At 29.4% G+C, this 22860-nt stretch overlaps 1 protein-coding gene across 1 annotated transcript in view; it reads left to right on the forward strand.

Annotated features, from left to right (window-relative positions):
• Window positions 1-3582: 3582 nt before the first annotated feature.
• The window catches only part of LOC123294672 (alpha-1,3-mannosyl-glycoprotein 4-beta-N-acetylglucosaminyltransferase A), a 365058-nt gene continuing 345780 nt past the window's right edge, over window positions 3583-22860 (forward strand). Inside the window, exon 1 of the mRNA XM_044875778.1 lies at window positions 3583-3748. Coding sequence (XP_044731713.1) covers window positions 3625-3748 — 124 coding nt within the window. The 5' untranslated portion in view covers window positions 3583-3624. The remainder of the gene's footprint in view (window positions 3749-22860) is intronic.

Genomic DNA, 22860 nt, shown 5'->3' on the forward strand with positions numbered 1-22860 from the left:
ATATTTTGAATTTCATCTTGAGAATGATATTTCCTTTGTGTGATAGATACAATTTTTTCTCTTGACAATCACTTGACATTACATAAAAATTCTGGGAAAAATCAAAATAATAACTTAACAATGTTTATGTTTTTCTATTTCTCCTGTAAAATTTATAATAATAAAAACCAGGGAATTTAAACATTGCTTGGAGAAAAATTTATTATTCTTATTGGATAAAGAAATATTTACAAAACAATTTTATTTGTGTGTTGAAAAAGAAAGAAAACAGCGCATTATTGCTTAGAAAATATTGTCTGTTAAAATCATTGCCTTAATTCTTCGCATCAGAATCACATTCTAGTTTATTTGTCTGTATGTTGTATTCCAGGCATGGGCAAACGTGACTCTTACAGAAGTCCCTCGGACTCTTAACTTAACATACGAGTAAGATAGTGGCAACCTAACCAGTGACAACCTAAAATACGAGTAAGATTTTAAAATACGAGTAAGACAGAGAGATAAAATTTTTTTTTCTACCTATCTCATTACTAGTAGTGAAAACTGAGACAGGTTACAGAGTCGTATACCCGTCTCGCTTCCTCCTGTATCAGGAATGCGTACTTGGATAAAGTGTCATAAAGTTTATGACACACAATAAAGTTATGACAATGGTGACTTCGATTTATAATAACTCGCCCATGCCTGGTTTTCCTCAATTTCATTGCGGTTTTCTCGTTAATAGCGCAGTGTATAAGCCGGGAAAAAGTGTCGATTATGGCAAACTCGGGAAAAAAAGTACTGATTTTAATGAAACTTTTTGGAGCGTGTTTATGGGACCCCAAGGAATATTCAGTCAACTTAGCCCAGTCATAGGGGACATTTGAAGACCCCTGAGGGCATATGAAGGTCAAAATTTTTTTAAATTCTTATTTAGTCTTAAAATCTAGTCCGTTTACACGTATTCTGTCACGTATTCCGAAAATCTTGCCATTTTTGGCCACATTTTGATAATTTTATTTTTGTATTCCTTCTTACCTTCTCAGCTATGAGTGCCAACAAAGTAACACTTTTGAAAGTAACATCGGAACATTTATTAAGAATATGATTTTTCGAAAGATTGAGATATATGATGAAAGATTACTATAATTATAATTCTACTTATCTATAATTTCCGGTATAATTAATTAGAACCAGCTATCGCCAGATATAAGTATGGTGTAAAATAGGCTTTATCTATTTAAACTCCTGAAAGACAAGACAAAAAGTAGTGAAAGAATTCCTTAAGTCTAGACAATTTATATATTTGTCAAATTTATATTGCATTGTTATTTCAATCTAATGGGGAATTCTTCTGCCTTTAAAATGTATTATATTATTACCAGAAGCAAAATAAAATCAAGAATCCTTTCAGTTAATTTAGCACTAAACTTTCTCTCTTATAATTTATTTTATCATTTCGATTAAATAGTTGTCTTTTGTTTCATCAAATCAATTAGATTATTATTATTCAATTGTTTCGTGTACAAACTTTTATTTTGATTTAATAAAACTTAAATAAAAATTAAAGGCAATTGTTTACATGTAGAGCCTCTCAAATCAAATGGTTGTCCGTCTAACGAGAGTCCATCCCGTGGCTCGTCGTTATTTTATACACCCGTTAATGTTAACAGACGACGGGACTTCACTGTGACTCACGTCACTAAATAATTTTAAATTCTTTCAGCAATTACATTAAAAAAAGAAATGCAAGATATAAAACGTTGTATGATGAAAAGAGGAAAAAACCTGTTTTATTAAATGTTCAGAATTATAAGCATGCACATATTATCCACAAACACACCTAGATAATAACAGCGCATGCGGCTATAAAATCATATGTAAAATTGTTAAACCTGCCCGAAGTTGAGTATACAAAAAAACCAGAGAAGAATTTTGTTTTTGATTTTTAGATGGGTCATTGATATCCATGGAAATAAAGCGATGATTTTCAGTCGAGAAGAAATTGTATTAAGTGATGCTTTACTTAACATTTTAACTTAAAAAGCACAAAATAGTTTTGAATGTTGCATAAAATTTATAGTAATAAAGCTGGGTGGTCAAAATCTGTTCAATAAATTATTTACAGGAATGAATGTAGAGAACGATTTTTTGCAAATAGAATTTTGCACTCAAAAACTAATTACTTTGTGCTTGTTGATCATAGCCCTTTGCTTGATAATTAATGATATTTAAAGTTTGGGGCAAGTAAGCCTTTATTGACCGATTCTCTTTAAAACTTTTTTCCATCAAATTATTTTGTATTTAATCACTATTTATTTTATCCAAAATTTTGTTTCCACACAACAAAATAAAATAATTAGCCACAAAAATGTTCAGTTACTTTTACAATTTCGGACTTATCGAAATAATTCTATAAGTCAGAAAATTATATTAATTCGAAAATTAGAGCTTAGTAGGCCATGTAAGTTGATAATTAATCATTAAATTTTTCGTTTTTTATACTTTTCAAAAATTTACTCAATAAACTTTGAATTACTACTCGTTCTTAATTTTATTTAATTTTTAAGCTTAAAAATTACTTTGGCATTTCGAAAATCACTAATGTGTACGAAAAATTCTTTTAAGACCAATCAAATTGTGTAGATAAAAATATTTACGCACACTAACTAATATGACTCAGTGGGAATTGTTGGGAATGTAATACCAATATAATAAAGATTTTCTAATGTTATAATCTCACTTCGAAGTGTTTGCGTATGCAGCAAAACGAGAGAAAGAGAAAATAACGACTACACTTCATTGCCACTGTACTGCATTTGTTTTTAGAAATCACCTACTTGGTTAGCTATTATTTATGTCAGGGTGGTAATTAGGTGGAAAGTAGGTTTTTAGATATCAAAATGATCGCATAAACATGTTCTATCGTCCTACGGACAGTTTAGTGTTGTCAGATTGGGCTATTTACCGCAAATTGGGCTATTTATTTCTTCAAATTGTGGGTAAATTTTACATCACAATCTAACCAAACTGTACATAAATTAACGAACGCCAGCTAAAATATTACATTCGCCGGTTTTGCTTACTCATCTCAGACAAGGTCACGTTTTATAAATGAAATGAGAATGGTGTGCATGTATTAGGTATCATACAATACACATTTTTAGCTTATATAACTGTTGTCATTACTTGAACATGACTAGTTCTGTTTAAAACGTCAATACGAAACGATCGTTAAATGAAATTTTATCTGCTGTCAAAACGAATTCAACCCCAAATTTTCAACTAGCTAAAACAAAACCTAAATTTTTGCACACACAGACTGCATTCATAATGGTTCGCACAACTACGGATTCACTAAAATGTGGCTAAATAATATAAGCTTCTTTACAGATTTTTTCAAAATAAACGAATTTTATTTTCCTCGCAAAATTGTGTTTTTATTTTTTGATTAGTGAATTTTTTTTAACCGCATTTTCGCCCCAATGACTATTGTGTTTTTTCTATTAATTTATTTTTAATATTGTGAGAACACATTTGTTGGTTTTTTTTGTTGTTGTTATTGAGAAGTGGTGTGTTTGAGTTTGTTTGTTTTTTTTTTTTTAATTGTTGTTTGTTGAGTGTGAAACAATTTTGTTGAGCCAAATGATTTTGAAAAAAATCATGTCTGTTGGGATTATATCACCATTACGTAGACGAAATTGTCTATTAACTTTAGTTTTTATTCTATGTGTACCATTTGTAATTATTGTTTTATTATCCGTACCAGGTAAGAAGATGCTGTCATATTTTTTGTGTCATCATTAAAGGGTTGATTTCATTTAGACGAGCACAGAAATTTTGATTCGTGGGGTAAAGTTTTTTAAGTTTTTTTAGAAGTTTAATCGAAAAAAGTCTCTTGAAATTCTTTAAAAAAAATGGTGATATTCAAAACCAGCCAGAAATTGCTGGAGCTGTCACAGTGGTGAGGACGAGGAGACAATATCTCACCTTTTCTGTCACTGCCCAGGTCTTGCCATGAAGAGATAGACACACTTGAGCCAGCTTCTCTTTGACGACCTCTCCAAATGGTTCATGGAGTAGTGGCCGGAGGTGGGCCAACATTATTTCGGTGTCACAACGGACCCTATGGTCTAAGCGTGTCCCACTTCAGGACAGTCACTCATCTAACCTAACCTAACCTAACCTGAAACCAGTCAGAATGTTAAAAATGAAATTTTTGGATCAGCCAAATTATCTTAAAAATTTTATCGGACACCTCTTAGAGAAACCCCGGAAAGTTATACCTACCAATTTATTCAAAGCCTTAATTTGTTATTGTTAAAAGGCGTTATTTTCAATAATATGTCTTTACCCAGTATTTATGCAAATGGACAAAAAGAAAATGTTTATATTTAAAAAAATATTCATAACAACGAGTATTGTGCACTTAAAAACGGAAGGCATCGAAATAAAAGAATCAGTAACGGCAGGTTCAAGTTTTTGTTAAAGGATATTCCAAGATTATTCAAGATTTTTGTCAAATTCAAAAATTACATTTTTGTTTTGAAAATATCGGATTTTTCAATCATTCTACAGTTAAATAACTGTCAACTCGAAAATATAATAAGCGACTGTTTTTTGCTCGTAAAAACTCTTTATAATAAGCGACTGTTTTTTTTTCTGAAAAACTCGTCGTCCCTGTTACGGAACATCTTCTGGCCCTAATATACTATAAATATTTCCCAACGAATGTGAACTTATGTGCTCCTCTAATATATTATAATTCTTCCGCATACAGGCAACCTGTTGTTTGTGTTATTTTATTTACTATACACATGCGAGTTTATTAGATATATGTTTTTGGTTAATCATTTTATAGCCGGCTAGTTTTTTAAACTTAAGGTTATAAGGTATTATTTTTAATAAATAATTTTATTCATTGTTATTTTATCGATAACAAAAAAAAAAAAACGGAAATACAGATGATTCATTGGAATCTTATTAAATTATTATTTAATTTTTATTTTCCTTTAAAAGTTTTTGTAAGAAATTGTCATTCTATAGCAAAGTCTCTTGATAGGTTTTGTTTTTTGCAAATGATTGAAAATACTTTTCTAAAAGAGTAATTTTATGCACTGATCATGAATTTCTGGGTCATTTGGCTCCCCCAGGTGAAGGAAAAAAGATGGCTCTTTTTAAGCGTGATATTTGAATTGAAGGTAGAAATTTCGGTTTTCTTTCCTCTAGCTTTGAATGGAGGGGTCAGATCAAAAATAATATGAATAAAAATGGGGTTTAACCTCCGTTTCTCTGGCATATACGCCTATAATAGAGGCCAATCACATCATTATTTGTTAATCTTTATTTATTTTAACTACACCCATATTTAAAATTACAATTTTGATGTGGGTGGAGTTGGTTACTTCGTTCTTATCCAAGCGTCGACAATGTGATCAGTTTCACCTTGTTTTTGGTTTTTTTGAATAGCACAACTTCCGGCGCCAAAATCAACCATTTCCAGAAAATCGTAAAATTGAGTTTTTAGGCCAAAAAATGCTGTTATTTAAAAAAATTAACATAAGTCTCCTAGATTGATTGTACAACCTAAAAATACCACCCATTGTAAGTTTGGTCAATACCCCGACTTCTGAGCTAACTTTTTTTTTTAAATTCGGACCTCGAAATTATTACTTTACTTCAAAATCGAAATCAAAATCGTAGCAATTGATATGATTTTTAAGTAACATATCGATTTAAAGTGGCGAAATTCTCAAGCCTGTTTTCAGCCACCGGTACTGCACGAGTCGAGCTAGTATTTTCTTAAGGCCGGAAATAACAATAATTTATAAAAAATTTTATAAATAAATATTTTTTTAATTTATGAGCGCATAAAAATATTTGTAATAAATTGTTTATAAAAGTGACTTCTTAAATTAATTTCTTTTGAAATTTATGAGTTTTTAATTTATTAAAAGTTTATTATTTCCGTTTTAGGTAATAATAGAAAAAAATTTTGTAGACCCGGAGTATTGTTGTAATTACGAGTTGTTTGGGTTGATTTTGTCGACTATAGAGGAGTTGATTGGATTCTGAAGTTTTTAGCCCTTCCGTTCAAAAATGGGACACAATTACAGAAATTTTTTTCGGTCTATTTACCCAAGTCGATAAATTTGATTCATCTCATTCTTTTTTCATAAATATTCCAATTTAATTTTAGTTTTTAAGCGCTTTTCTAAATACGTTCTTTTAGGTTTTTTAGATTTTATCGGCCTCCCTCGGAGGAGGATGTTTATTATGTAAACTTTAATTATAAATATTTCGCTTCCAAGTCGTTTTGATAAATCAAATACATCCAGATTAACACTATATTATATTATATTTCATCAAATTCTTAAGAAAAATGGGTTTACGGCCAAAATACCTTAAACTAAATGTTCCATAAATATACGGAATGTTCGATTTACATCTAGGCATATAAATATCAAGAGTATGACAGAATACATGCGTTAAGCAATGCATCTAGGTGAGAGGTATTATATACATGTGTTGAAGCTTCGATATGCGTTGAGATAGTTGTAAGACGCTTGGAGAGTGGGAGTTTCTTAGTTGAATAGATGAACTACAACAGATAAGCCACAATGCAAGTCACTTTTGCAATTTCATATAACACCTATAATACCTCTTACTTAGATGCATTGCTTAACGCATGTACTCTGTCATACTCGTGATGTTTATATGTCTAGATAAAAATTTAACATTCTGTATATATGATATATAGGTAGTTTATAATAATAAATCCTACTGCTGAATAAAAGTCGTCGAGTATATACAATTCTTGCATAACGAACTGTTCTGAAGTTAAAATTAATAAGATTACAGAATTCAAGATTCATAAATCGGAAAATTTATCCTTAATAAATTGAAATAAAATTTTTCCCGTGAGCATTTATTTATTGCTTTGATTTTTTTTTCTATGAATTAAACAAAAAAATAAAGAGGAATTTATAATTTATTTTATTTTTTATTTTGAAACACACAACACACACTTTAATTTATTTAAAATTATTTGTTATTTAAAATTGTTTATATTATTAAAAAATATAAATAAATAAATAAATAAATATACAATGGCTTAGAATATGATTAAATATTTTATAATCACTTTAATATAATGACTTTTTTTATGGCTCCTTCTCAGATTTCAAGAAATATAAACAATTAAATATGGTCTATTAAAACAGACTACACTTGAAATAATTACCTTCTATTGTTTAATTTATCTTACGATAAGCTAAACGAGTAGGCGATATCTAGATTATGGCTCATGATAGGGAAAGTTTTTTATTAAATATAAAAAAAAATTAAATATTAAATCTCAAATTTAGAAATTGATTGTGAATAAGTTTTGAAGGATGTGCTTCTAAGTAGTTTTCTAACACGTCACTTAATAAAAGTTTTTTTTGAAGCGATATTTTATTATAAAAAAAACTTTAACGGAAAGATTTTGTATAATACATACTTCACTTGTATGTATGTATGTATGTCTGGAAAGTGTGCATTGTCTATTGAAGTTAAATTTGACCCATTTGCCGGTTTACCGATTGCGGTCAAATTTTGCACCAGTTTGTCGGATGACAATGGATTTTTATGTATCATCTGATTTTCCCATCGCCTCCACCAGATTTGATATACATACGATTTTTTAGATGTAAATAACAAATACTTTTTCATGGACAACTTTTTAGTGTAGTAAAAGTAGAAAATAATGTTTCTAACAAAAGTTGTTAATTTTTTAATAAGAATCATTTTTTACACTTAAACTTTTGTTCTATCTCTAACGGTTTACAAGATGGGTCTTAGGGACCCAAGACCCAATTGACCTATGTTGCTTATTTACGAACCCGATCTCACTTCTTACGTCCTCAGCACGCTACAAAAATTGCGTCCTCAGCTTGATATCTCTTTTCGTTTTTGAGTAATCGTGATGACAGACGGACAGACTGACAGATGACAGACAGACAGACAGACAGACTGACAGACAACCGGAAATGGACTAATTAGGTGATTTTATGAACACCTATACCAAAATTTTGTTCATAGCATCAATATTTTCAAGTTAGTAGTTTCAACAGTTACAAACTTAGGACTAAACTTAGTATACCTTGGTATATTTCATATACATGGTGTAATTATTAACTTTCAAGGACAGAGACAACGTTATTCACCAAAATAAAATATTTTCGCAGTAAAACAATAGGATTATAATTCTATTTCTCACACATATTAATAGATTAAACCACTCAAGGTGAAAAGAAAATTATTATTATTATTATTGTATTTTTTTTTGTAATAAAAATAATCGGCAACCACAACAAGTATCTTGATAACCACCACCACAATACCATCTGTTTGATTCATATATACTTAAGGTTCATAGTTTACACAGAATTGCCTGAGACTATTCACATTTTTATTATGCACTAAAGCAGGCAGGTAATTTAAATGAGTGTGTTAAAGATTAATATCAGTGCATAAATTAATGTTTAACATGAAGAGTTAGCAAAAAAGAAGTTGATTATAGAAAAATGATAAAAAATAATGATAATTTTCATAATAAAATTCACTTATTTATTTACAGGTTATATAATCGGATTCACTTAATGTGGTTTGCAATGTTTATTTGAGAGGTGTAATTATTTATTTGTATTTTATATTTTTTTTAAAATTATTATCTCTGAAACAAGTTTGTTTAAGCCGTTCTCTCTATACCCACGCGGGATAAGTCTTATCTTTATACCATGTATATGTAATATACCAAGTTTGTAACGCTTAAAAATATTGATGCTATGAACAAAATTGTGGTATAGGTGTTCATCAAATCACCTAATTAGTCCTTTTCCGGTTGTCCCTCTGTCTGTAGTCTGTCCGCTTGTCATCACGATAACTCAAAAACGAAGAGATATCAAGATGACATTTTTACAGCCTGCCTAGGACGTAAAAAGTGAGGTCAAGTTCGTAAATGAGCAACATACGTAAATTGGATCTTCGGTCCGTAGGATTCATCTTGTTAGAGATAGTTTAAATGTGAAAAATGTTATAAAAAATGAGTATCTCTTGTATAAACATTCTTTTCGTAAACATCACACTGTTTACCGGTGAGGGCGCAAATTGTATAGTATGTATTTTATGGGAATATCAGTTATGTATGTATGTGTAATGTGATTGTGTAATCAACACTGTCTATACATGGTATATCAACAATTAACTCAGTTAATTGTTTGTTTTCATATGTTTTACATGAATTTAAATGGTTTTAGACTGTACTTTCTTACGCAGTCTATTATGAATGTAGGTATATTCTGAGAGGCAGGCCATAAATAGCCTATGGATAAGATACAAAAATGAAAATGTATTAGCAAATAATACTCTGAACTAAAATTATGGGAGATTGTCAGCCAGTGTTGATTTCTTAAATTTATAAGGCAAGGATACGCAAAGTAGGAACAAATAAAAACCTGAGAAGAAAGAAGAAAAAAACGTATTACTTCCACACCTTGTACATTATAAATGTAGCTCTTACTTTTTGTTATTTACAAGATATTTGTCTGAAAATTTAAGGTATTAATTTTAGATGTCAAATGCATGGTTGATTCTTTTAAGAATTAAATTTTATAGCTTTAAAAAGACATACTTCGGATTTAGTAGTCAACCCAATATGTGCGTACATTACGTTTGGTTTAATCAAGATATTTACTATGACATTACATACAAATTTCATTGTACTTACTTCAAATTATCTCTGTTATCTTTAACTTCTGATAACTTTCACAACTCAATATTTTTAAATGGTTAAACATAAAACTATAAAAAATACATGAATTTTCTCCAAATTCATGGCAAGCTGAATTGATTGAAAAGCTTTAGTTTTCCAAAGTTACCTAGATGAAAATAGCCGGTTATTGGTTTCGTTTTTTTGTTGTTGTTCTTCTTTTAGTTAGGCCTCCAAACCAGCAAACAAATGAGTTGCAAAATCGTTAAATTAAGTATCAGTCTATGATATTCAAAGTCTGAATATTATTATCGGAAATCGGATCGATTATTTTATTGTTTTATACATATAAAGCAACTGAACAGCACTGTGGAAGCACTGAACACCTTGAACAATATTAGTTTTTATGGAATTGCTATAAAATTTATGAAGGCTTAAAATTTAAATATAATTTTTACCGCAGTTTATTGTCACATTTTTTTATTATCTCCATCAAATAAACTGAGATAATTTAAATATTAAAAACGACATGACAATTTAATTACTACATAAAAAATTATCTTTATGGTATAGACTTAAAAATAATGGCTTACGTTAAGGCACATTAAAAACATAACAAATAATATACCTACGGGAAAATCATGTAAGCGTTAAAATATTTTTTAATGATTAACATAATTTTATTATCTTAAATATGTCATCAACTAAAAGAATAGACGACATTTTTCGTTCAGAATTCGTACAGTATTTTATATGTATCGAATAACTAATGAACTGGGATATTTTTTCACGTCCATATTCGTTGTGTGCGTAGTCATAGGGTAGGGACAGTAAAATCGATGCCAGCGTTTCCAGTGAAAAATTTTCGCGATAAAGTAGGCTGTTATGACTAATTTTGCAATTCTTTACATGTTTATGTTATAGAAAATGTCAAATTAAAATTATTGAAAAACACTAATTAACTAAACCTAATGCATTAAAAATTGTGAAAATAAGAAATCAAATTGTACAAATATTATTTTTCAAATGTAAATTATCATAATTATTTCTTTAAATTTGTGAGACAATAATATTAAATTTTCAATTTCATAAATGCAATCTATACAATTATTTATGCATCCATACAATTCTATAATTAAAGCAGTTTATCGTTACCATGGAAACGCCTCCAATAAAACTCACGCACGGTGCGAATAAACATTATATGACTTAGTACATAATTTTTATATCTAAAGGATAGATAGTGTGGAACGAGAGTTTTTTTTTGTTGCAAGATTGAAAATAATGTGTGCCCTTGATTTGAATAATTAGCCGTGAAAAACTGAAATGGAATTGCGCTAACAAACATGATTTTTTAATAATTTGATGATTTGCCAAGCGAGAAATAATTTGAAATCATTTTTGTTATTGCAAACCTCAAAAAGTAGTTTAATTGTTCACTTTTCATAAATGTTTTCGGCTCTAGAGCAACTAGGGTTCGAGTGCGAGTTTAGGGTTCCCTACCCGAAAAAGTTTTCGGGTGTTTTTTAAATTTTGTAAATACACGAATTAAATGAGTACATATAGAGGTTATATGGCATTGCACACACTAGATTTTTCCATTTGTATAATTTTTTATTATACAGAGCTTCATTCCACTCGAAAAACTATGCATCTATCTATGTCGCATGTTATGAATAGTTATTTCTATGCTTAAAGACTGGAGAATATCGTACAAATTGAATATATTAGTAGAAGATCCGAATTAAGGTCGACCTTCACCCATCTGTTTACCGAATGAAAGTTATTTTTTATGAAATGTAAAATATTTACAAATATCCCTGTTGTGGGTTGCCCTAAAAAATATGGTCCAGACAACTTTTAATAAAAATATCAAAACTTGAAAAGCTTGTAAATTTTATTTTTTGACTGATATTTTGTGGACAATCATATAGCACCGTATTTGCAATAAAATTATCTTTATTTATATATGTGAGGCAATGAATTAACAGATGAACGTAATTACTATTCACAACTTGTATAAATGCGAAAATAGTGAACGAAAAGAGGCAGACAGCATAGCTGCTGCATATTCTTTATGGTTTTTACTTTCGAGTAAATCAATATTCGTTAGATATGCAAGTCTGAAAAATTTCAAAAAATTTTACTCTTGATATTTTCACTAAAAGTAGTCTTGACCACATTTTTTTAGGCAACCCATTGCAGGGATATTTGTTAACATTTTATATTTCATAAAAAATAACTTTCATTCGGTAAACAGATGGGTGAAGGTCGATCCTAATTGGGATCTTAGACTATATTCTCTTGCATATAATCATGTTCCAGCTAAAATCGCAAAAATATATCTATATAACAACATGTTATGCATGCAAAATTGTTCCTTAGGCATCTTATTATGCAGGTATTGATCTCAACATCTCGGTTAATGAAAAAAATTATTTAGATATTCCCAGAGCAAATTGACAACTGGTTTCTCAGTTTTTGAGACATCGGGGAGTTCAGAGGTTCCAGAAAAATTAAAAAAAAAATATGTTTTCAATTTTGATAGTGTATTATGTTATAACTTGTCGATATATGACGAAAAGTCAGAAAAAAATATTTCGATATCGGGCGTAATTATCAAAATATTGAAAATTTTCTTGAGTTATTCAGCTTTCGATATTTCGAAAACCTAAGCAGATATATATATATAGAAAAATTTTAATCTTTTTTTTCGTCTACATTCACGAAGTTATATTGGAAATCATCATCAAAGTTGAAATAAGATAAAAATAATATCATCTCTTAATCTATATTGCTCGAGACACTTTTTTTCTATTTTGTGTCATTGCAAATATGTTTAATTTCTATTAAAAAGTTCTTTTTTTATTGATTCTCATTCGTTCCAAGTTAAAATTATGAAAAACTTTGAAAATATTTCATCGTTTTTTGAGATTTCTCTATAAAAGCAATGTATTTTATATCGATTTTCAATGATTTTTTCCTTAAAAGTATGCATGACAAGTTGAAATTTTAACCACATATTCTTTGAGTAAAAGTCTATCTCTTAAAAGAGTCTTTATTTCAAAAATGGTTGTCATGCTCATACATCCTAATAAAAGTAAAATGATAAAAAAAAAATACAAGCTCTATCTGTCAGATTAATGAATTGGAAATTATAGTTTCTTTGAGTAGTAACAACATGAGACTAAAACTAATCAATTACCCACATAAATTATAAAATTTTGAGAACAGATAATCAAAATCTGTCATTCAAACTGTGTTATTGTAAAAATTAGTAGATTAGTTATTGTTTGTTTTTTTATTTCTCTGATTTTACTTAAAATGCGAGGGAAATTTTACTCAGGGGTAATAAAAAGCAAATTGAACAATTCTCTAGGAAGCTCATAAATTATTTTAAACACTCAAGTTTGATAAATGTCTTGTTATGGGTCTTAATCTTTTGTAAATAAGTCTTGGTCTTGCAGCTTCCAGAGCCTTATCATGGTCTTGCAGAGTAGGGTCAGGGTCTTGATCTTAATTTTTAATTTTCTATTTTTTATGTATTTTGGGAGGTTTAATTTTTTACCTCTTAGAGTCTACAAAAATCTATCAAATAGAATCATATAAATTGGTGATATTAGCAAAGAAAAATTATAATTAAATTGATAACCTCCTTGTTATTCGTCGGGTAATTATATCTCAAAATTAGATTCCTTGGAAATAAATATGTACAAACCAGGATATTTTACGGCACTTTATACCTATATACGTGTATATTATTTCTGTTGCTTTAACAAAAACGTATTTCTATATTTATAAATAATTTCCGCTATAAAATTTACAAAAAACAAGTCTTGAATTTCTTGCTGCCTCATAAAAAGAAATAAAGCTCAATAAATTAAATTTATTTTACATAAATTTAAATTTTTTTTACACATAAGTAAAACAGTTTTATTATATTTTGAGCTATAAAAACTAGTAGATTTGTTATGTAGCTAGCCAAACAAGTTTCTCAGAAAATTAATTAGATTGAAATAATATTATTATAAAAAAATATAAGCAAAACAGGAATTCAAAATATTATGTGGCGTATATAAATAAATAAAATTATAGAACTTAGTTTTAGTGCGACAGTTTTATTGTTCTTTTGTGTGCGTTGAGCTCTCAATGTTATATATACTCACGGACAAAGAAATTGGATCACTATTTTGGATAATAAAATATTAACATTTCAAGATACTCTCCGAAATAATGGCGATTTAGTTCCATTTAATTCCGCTAATACTGAGACGAAAGTTCACCTGCAGAGACGAAATTGTACAGAAGCGCTAAAAATCTAAACATTCCAGACAGGCTGCTGTAAAATTTTAAACATGCTAAATTTCATCAGTTTTTGTTAAAACTGATAATTAAAAAAATTAGTTTCCCTACATTTTTCGTAAAGTGCCTGAATTTTAACACTAAAGTAGTGCTCTCGACACTTAACTTGCTATAGACAGGGATTTAATTTAGTGACTTCTAAGGTTGCCACCTCAAAGTTCCGATAAGTCAAGAGATATAACAAAAGACATTCACTGCATTATATTAATAAAATTGTGTATCCTAACCATGGAAAACGCCTGATATAAAACTCATGCACGGTGTCAATACACATTAATCAATAGTCCTAAGCTGCTATTGTAGACTGAATCATTGCTCAGGTCCATCAGACCTTGAAGTGACTTTATAGGTGAATAATTCATTATGTTTTGTAAGCTGTTATACAAAGTTTCGTGTAGATAATCAATTAAAAGTTGTTTTGGGATGATGTTTGTGATAATTGAGTACAAAGTTTTTAAACTTTCATTATATCAAAGTAAACGTACATAATAATAATTGATTAGATTAGAACTTACACCCTTTTTTTAAACCCTTGACTTTCTCTGAATGAATAGAAAGAAACGAAAAAATTACACAGAAGCCAAGACTCGATCACGGGTCCTGTAGATATTCGATGACTAATACTCCGTCACTTCTATCATCGGATCAAAACGCGATAACGTACCAAAGATCATAATGCAAGGTCAATATATCCGTGAGCGGGGCAGAATACGACCTTTTACACTTTATATTATTTTAGAAAGAAATACAAAGATAATATTTATTTGTTTTTATTGTTGTATAAAGTAGTTTATCTTGATAATATTAAGAACACGTGTAGGATATTTTTTTATGTTAAAAGGTGTAATATTTATATAAATGTTAGAAGCTTATATCTGATATATACCGAACGTTTTTAAATTTATGCTTTCGCTATTTCTATTTGTCAAGACCCCACATGCGTCATTCAGAAACATAAGGTGTTCAGTACTGGTTCGTGTGGAACTGTTATCTTACTTCCTTAAAGTATCGAGCTCGTAGCCCTGAACCTTTCTGACCAATTCGTCAGTTTGGCTTATTATTAAAAATACAAAAGTCTATCCTACGTTATTAGTCAATCACCCCTTATGTGTCGGACTCTGCAGCTATAAATAAAAAATAAATACTCACTTCCACTCTGTATAGTAAGCAACTTTGTATGCTGTATACAAACATCAATCCTTTTATACTTCTGTTGTGAAAATTCATTTCGATTCACGGTTTACGAGAAATGAACTATCAAAGTCAGTGTTTTACCGCAAAAAGGTTTTCTTTTTTATCCACAGTTCTTAATTTTGGTATGATTTGAAAGCTTAAAACTTGAGGAATATTGATTAAAAAATTTTTTGATAAAAAAGGGCTGTTTTTAATAATTATCAGAATTTCAGAAAGCATATTAAATACTGTTTATTTGACACACAAAATTTCAGTTTTTTGGTAACACTTTCGTTATGATATCGCAACATCTTAAAGGAATGTGGAAAACAATCGGTATATTGTAGTGTAATGTTTGGAGCTGTTTTATCAACAATGATTTACAAAACTTACAATTTAACATTACTGTTATAAAACCACAAGTTATTATAGAGCTATACCACAACATTTTAGAGCTATACTACATGTTATATGCAAAAAATATTACGTACGTATTACTCGTATAAGTTGTATGTACACTTTATACACTAATTAAATATACTTGGCTGTAATTGGCCAGGGTTGTCAACTACTTACTTATTTAAATCAAACAGGTTTTCAAATTAAGTATAAAATATATCCTAAGTTATATCTTAAATTATAAAAAATACAGAAATACTTTTATCATATCTTATATATTACTAGCTTTTGCCCACGGCTTCGCTCGTGATCATGATTCATTTCAATATATTCTATAAATGATTGATTTAATGAATCGTTGATTCATTTAGAGATCGAATTTTAAATACCCACATGCTGTCCTCCAACACGCTTTTTCTCGCTTAGCCCACCCTCTAAAAATCAACTCTACTTACACCGCTTTGGAAAATAACGCATCATTCGACCATGAAGTTCGCTGTGCTTATTTAAAGATGGAAATAAAAAAGTGATACAGTATACTTCTCTCTCATTAGCTTGTAATAAATTCACTAAATGAATCATTGATTTATTAGGAGACCCAACAAATTGATAATTTAATAGTGTTATGTATTCAAATATTTCAATAAACTTTTAATAATTTTGAGTTAAGGCCAAAATAATGAAAAAAATACAAATGTATATGGGTATAATTTTTTTCGATTACTCTAACCATCTTTGACGCTAAGCAAAATATTTAGGATTGGCCCTCTTTGTCAGTTTGGAGTAGGTAGAGTTTAAAGTATCTTTTTCTAATAATTTTTTTTCGATATTTCTAACATTCTTGGACGCATAGACAAAATATTAAGAATCACCCCTATTTGTCGGTTTGTATCAGGTAGAGTATAATGTTCAGTATCTTAAAAATGTGACCTATCACCTTGTTCAACTTTGAAAATTCCGGAAAAAAATATGAGAGTGTCTTCATCTTAAATGCGACATAATATATTATTTCTCTAACCTGTTTACGCACTGCGGATTTCATACGAGTTGAGGTAGTAAAATAGAGAAATACCAACTTTAGAACGTCCAACAATCAGTGGACTAGAAACAAGGCTACAAGAATTTTACCATATCATCCGTGCAAGTTTTTAGGCATGAATAACATTTTTTGTTTGCCATGTAATTTACTTAAATTCTAAAAAGTTATAAAGTAAAAATATACACACGTATAAAAGTGATTACAATGCAAGTGAGTGCATGTGCATCATCTTCATCGTGTATTTATTTACTACTGACGTTTACAAAACACACACCTTCACGCATTTATAGTTTGTCGCAGAAATGAAGCACTGAGTTAGAGGGTCAGGAAATTTTGTGATCTAACTTGATTCATAAGAAATTAAAAATATGCAATTAAATGCACTTTCAAACTTGTAACTTGGGGGTTTTTGGGGCGCTGAACACGAATATTGACAATTGATCTCTGAGGTACCTGAGGTCCCGGGATACCCTGCTATGGTGTCCGGGATACTCAGCATACCTGATACCCGATTCTGTCGAAATATTCGTGTTCCACGACCCCAAAGACCCCCGAGTAACGAGTTTGGACCGATTATGTAACGTATTTTCCGAAACCTTCAGGAGACGGCGAATATATCGTTTACCGAGCACTAGGTTCTTTGGAGACCAATTCTGATAGAATTCTGTCGCTGAACGCGAAATCGTGTTCGGCGACCTTAAAAACCTCCAAGTTACAAGTTTCATCACTGTTAACTAAATTGTGAATTTAGTTTATTTACGGTTAATTTAAACTGCAATTATAAATGCAAATTCCATATTTTTAATTTCTTATAAATCAATTAGGGTCATAAAAAAGGGAACTTTGCCTGTTTTTAGTGTTTCGTTTCCGCGACTATATCTGGGTAGGTGGTAAAAAACATATCACGAACATATACTTACTGTGGATAAATCTACTAAATATTATAACTTTCACATATTTGTATGCAAATTTTAAGAGCAATTGAAGATGTACATGATAACATGAATCATATATTCGCATTCTGTAGCTTGGAATTATTACTATTGGAACCACTTTTACTTAACAGATATCGTTTACATTTTTATTTTTAGATTTGATTGGAAGAATTAAAAAATTAAACTCATCAAGGAATGTTAATTAAAATATGTAGACAATATTTCATCGTTAACTCATTATTTTTGCTTATTAATTATTCTATAAGTAAGCAAATTAACTAATTAATAAGAAATTTATCAAGATTCATTTATTATTTATAATAATTAATTATTTATTTTAATGTTTACTGTTCTTAGACTAAAAATATTTTGAAATCAAATGTCATTAAATTACACATAATTTTCGGTTACATAATTTATAAACAAAAGAAAATGTATTGATTTATTCACTAGACGTGACTTCGCCTCTGGGTGTGGAGGCCGGCTTCGAAATTTGAAGATTTGACAGTTTTCCTTTTTAAAGTAAAGTTAATTTTACCTTATAATTACCAATTTCATACACATATGGAGTCACCACCCTGTCAAAAACGTCAAAGATTTCTTATCAGATTGAATGATTATTCTGTGTAGGGAAATGACGAAACCGTAAGAAACAAATTGTGTCAACTATCAGCATAAACATTCAATATTCAGTTCGCAACATCGGAGAAACTGCCAATAACACGCTTCTCTTTCCACCATATATAACGACTCAACGATTATGTTTATGCCATTAATTTGAATTTTGCTTTAATTTAAGATGCGAAAAATTTTAATTTCGACACACTTATGACGTATCAACTATTAGCTTTGATTTCTAATAACAATTTTTGTTCGAAATATATACCGTGTCCAAAAAATAAGGTGACATTTGAATTTAAACTGTGCACGTTTGTTGTGCTGTGCATTATGAATTCCTTCCACCCGGCTAAACAGTCAACAAGGAATCTTATTTAAACGTTATGCTTCATTTGCCTTAAAAGGCCGGAATGGTGGAAAGACAATTCATGGTTTTTACACCACGATAATGCACCATTTTATACTGCACTCATAATTCGTGATCATTTCGTCAAAAACTCAACCCATTTCGTTCCGCAACCACCGTATTCACATGATCTGGCACCGTGAGACTTCTGGCTTTTCAGCAAGCTTAAAAGACTGCTCCAGGAACACCATTTTGATACGATAGAAAATTGGAAAATCCGTTGGCATGTCACCTTTTTTTTTGGGCACTTGTACATATATCCTGGACGATAAATATTTTAAAAATAGTTTCAGTTTTATACATAACGTAAAAATAGGACAGCTTCTGTGATTATAAACTAAATTCACAATGTATAATTGAATAATCTTATCAAACAAAAATTTGGTAGACAGGATATGTGGTATTTAACACTTTTTATCTTGGTTTGATTAATTTAAATCCAAATATTAACCTACCAAAAGTATAAAAGTACTACTGATTATAAATTTTATAATAGAATTATGGAACAATACTGGCAAGGTTTTTTATTAAGTAATAATTAAATAATAAAGTGGGAATCATTTTGTTTGTTTTTTGTGTGGACATAATAAATTAATGTTGATAAAGTTTGATGTTGAACATGAAACATATCGAAATGTAATTTTCATGTATCATACAAATGATTATAATAATACAGGTAACATAGAAGCTCGTTACTCTTGTCCATAATGCACTAAATTACAGGAGTTTTTTTTTGTGCATAGATTCAGTATCACGTACTGAATGTAAATGCATAAAATCCTTACAAAAATAGGCGGGGGAAGTGCTTCCATTTTAAGGAAAACCGGTTTTAAGGAAAACCGAAAAATAGTATTTATTGTAGATAATTAAATTTTCCTACCTTTCTTATACAATTTTTTTTTTTTTGAATCACTAACCGCTTATGCCTTATACGAATAAGTATAATTAATTGAGAATATCAGAAAAGGTGACCATGAATTGTTTGACATTTACTATTTTAAATTTAATTTTTTAATTTCTTTTTTTTAATATCTATATCTTAATAATTTATAGCTCATGTGTTATTCTGATGTATGAGTTATATTGCTGTAGAGTTTCATTAAAAACCATTCGCTAGTTTTTGCGTGAAAGTGTAACAAACAAACAAACTAACAAACAAACATAAAAACAAACATCGTTACTTTCACATTTATAATATATATAAGGATTAATAAAATTTTTCTAAAATATGTTCTGTTTCGAATAGAAATTGAATTCTGTGTGTTCGTAAAGAGTATTGACCACAGAAAACATATTTCCACTGCTAACATACATAAAAAGCTAAATTACAAATAATAATCGAGCATGACGACATATATATGTCAGTCATGTCATACATATACAATAAATAATAACACAATACAATTGTTTAGCAGAGAAACACAAAGTTCAAATCAATTGTCATTTTATTTCATCTCAACATGAAAATACACAACGATCATATTATTATTATTTATTTAATAATAAATTTTTAAAGTCACTCCAATTCAATGCTTAAACTACAACGTTTTTTAATATAGTCCATCCAGAAATACCTACAAGTTATTTTATAATAAAGTTAAAACGTATTTGTGTATCAATACATTTTTAACCCCCGAACTGAAGAAAGGGGTGTTATAAGTTTGACCGCTATGTGCGTGTGGCTGTGTGTTTGAATGTCTGCGGCATCGTAGCGCCTAAACGAATGAATCAATTTTAATTTTGTTGGTTTCATTTAAAAGGCAATTTAACGCATAGTATTCTTAGCTATGTTTCAAGCGCGAGCTTAGAATTTCGTCTTTTGAAAAAACTCAAAAATTGGGTATCTTAAAAGTCGATTCAGTTTGGAAAAGGCGTGACATATAATTTTAACATATCAATAATTACTATGGAAATGCATGGTCAAATAAACCTGGGTCAATTCGTTTCGAAAAGTGAAATGGTAAATAAATAGGTAATTCAAATATTTCCAAAAATTTGTCCCAAAAAAAGATAGCTCTCTAAGTATCCTTGTCATCTCATCTAATGTCCTTGACCATCACTTTGATATTGATTTAAGAAGGAGTGTTATAAGTTTAAAGTATTTATAGCCCCTAAACGGTCGAACCGACTCGAGAAAGTATGGCTTATTATATGGTCTAGAAATCGCTGAATAATGATAGGCATATTGATAAATGGAGGTATTTTAAAAACGACTATAAAGTATATATTCAAATTCAACACAATACTATGCATATATAAATCGAACTAACTATACTAAAATGCCTTGTGAATACAAAATTTATTTTTGAATAACAAAATATTTGATTTGAAGTTCTTCTGTGACAATAATAAACAGAATAGTTAGTTGATGTATTTGGTGTATTTGTCATTCGAATTAATTGAATTAAATATAATAATTGACATTATTTTATCAGTCAGTTCTATCTTTACAAATGAAATGAATTATATTTTATATTTTGTAAAAACATTTCATATTAAGTAAATTTTATTCATACAGCATGATTTTTAAAGTTTCCAGCTTTTTTTTCCAAAAACGGGATGAAACATCAAATACCCGAAAATATTATAGTTTTAGGGGGAATTAAAGTAAACAATTTAGTTTTTTTTTTTTTTTTTTTTTATATAGCATTCACGATCAAAGAAGGATTAACTTTGTTGTTTTCTTAAACGAAACCACATTTTTTTTGTAGCTGATTTTTTCTAGATCTCAATTTTGGGTACTTTATTTCATGTTTTTTCTCTCAAGTTGAAAAATTTTCAACAGGAAAATTAAAAAATTCTCAAAATAAAACCTACAATATCGCTATAATTTGTAGCCTTAAAAACGTTATATCGGATACCAAAAATTGAGGAGTAGGAAACAAATTTTCAAACAAAAATTATGTAGTTCCGGCTTACGGGATATTTCGAGCTGTTCGTGGAGTGGGTTATATGATTTTTATTTAATTTAAAAAACAGCCCTTTTGAACTTTTGTTTCGAACGTTTTAAACTCGTGACTACATTGTCATTTTTCCGATATTGCCCATTTTTGAGCTTAAGAATATGAATTTCAACTCTCTGTACCTTTTTGTACTAAGCTAACCGGCGGCAAACGGGAATTTTGAAGGAGTTATAGGATAAGGTAACTGTACCTATAAAAACTTATAATAAAATATTATTTCTCCGATCAGGATCTCTAAACATTACAAACTTAAACAGATCAAACAAAATTATTGATTGATTCTGCCTGAAACAAACAATAGAATAATAAAGTTATAGGATTATCGTTGTGAATACTATTATAGGATATATATATATAAACAGAATGATGGATTAGGCCCGAAAATTGATGATTAATGATAAAGCTGGGGGTTAAAAATGTTCTTAATCAAGTGGGTTCGACCGTTTAGGGGCTACGATGCCACTGAGATACACACAGACGCACGGATAAACACTTTAAACTTATAGCATTCCTTCTTAAATCAATATCAAAGTGATGACGAAGGACATCAGATTAGAGAGCTATTAATTTTTGGGACAAATTTTTAAAAATGTTTTAAATTGATATATTTGAGTTGACTTTGTTCTTGTGAATTATTGTTTTGAATTACTTAATTATTTTTTTACCATTTCACTTTTCGAAATGAATGGTGCCAGGTTTATTTGACCATTCATTTCCATGGTAATTATTCTTATGTTAAAATTATATGTCATGCCTTTTCCAAACTGAATCGATCTTGAAGATCATCGCCAATTTTTTAGTTTTTTCGAGTACGGAACACTTATCTCGTACTTGAAACATATCTAAGAACACTCCCTGTTAAATTACCTTTCAAATGTAACCAAAAAACACACAGACACACACACATAGCGGTCAAATTTATAACACCTTAGTTCGAGGGTTAAAAAAAAGTCAACAGGGATTAAATCGCAAAATCGATTGTCTTGCCACATGTCAAAATACAGGATATTCTAATTGAAATCACCAAAATGGCCATACATTTAAAAATAACATCGCGGATGGAACATCATATATACATATTAACTTATTAATTAAAAAGGTTTTAAATATAGTCATGCACATTCAGATATTATTGATGGTACTGCATCCTATTTTACTAACTTGAAGGCATTCATAGAACGATGTTATTTATATGCAAGTGTTTATTACTTCACTCGTGGCCATAGGCTATTTGT

The sequence above is a fragment of the Chrysoperla carnea genome, chromosome 3, assembly GCF_905475395.1.
Source record: "Chrysoperla carnea chromosome 3, inChrCarn1.1, whole genome shotgun sequence".
In the NCBI taxonomy this organism is placed as follows: domain Eukaryota; kingdom Metazoa; phylum Arthropoda; class Insecta; order Neuroptera; family Chrysopidae; genus Chrysoperla; species Chrysoperla carnea.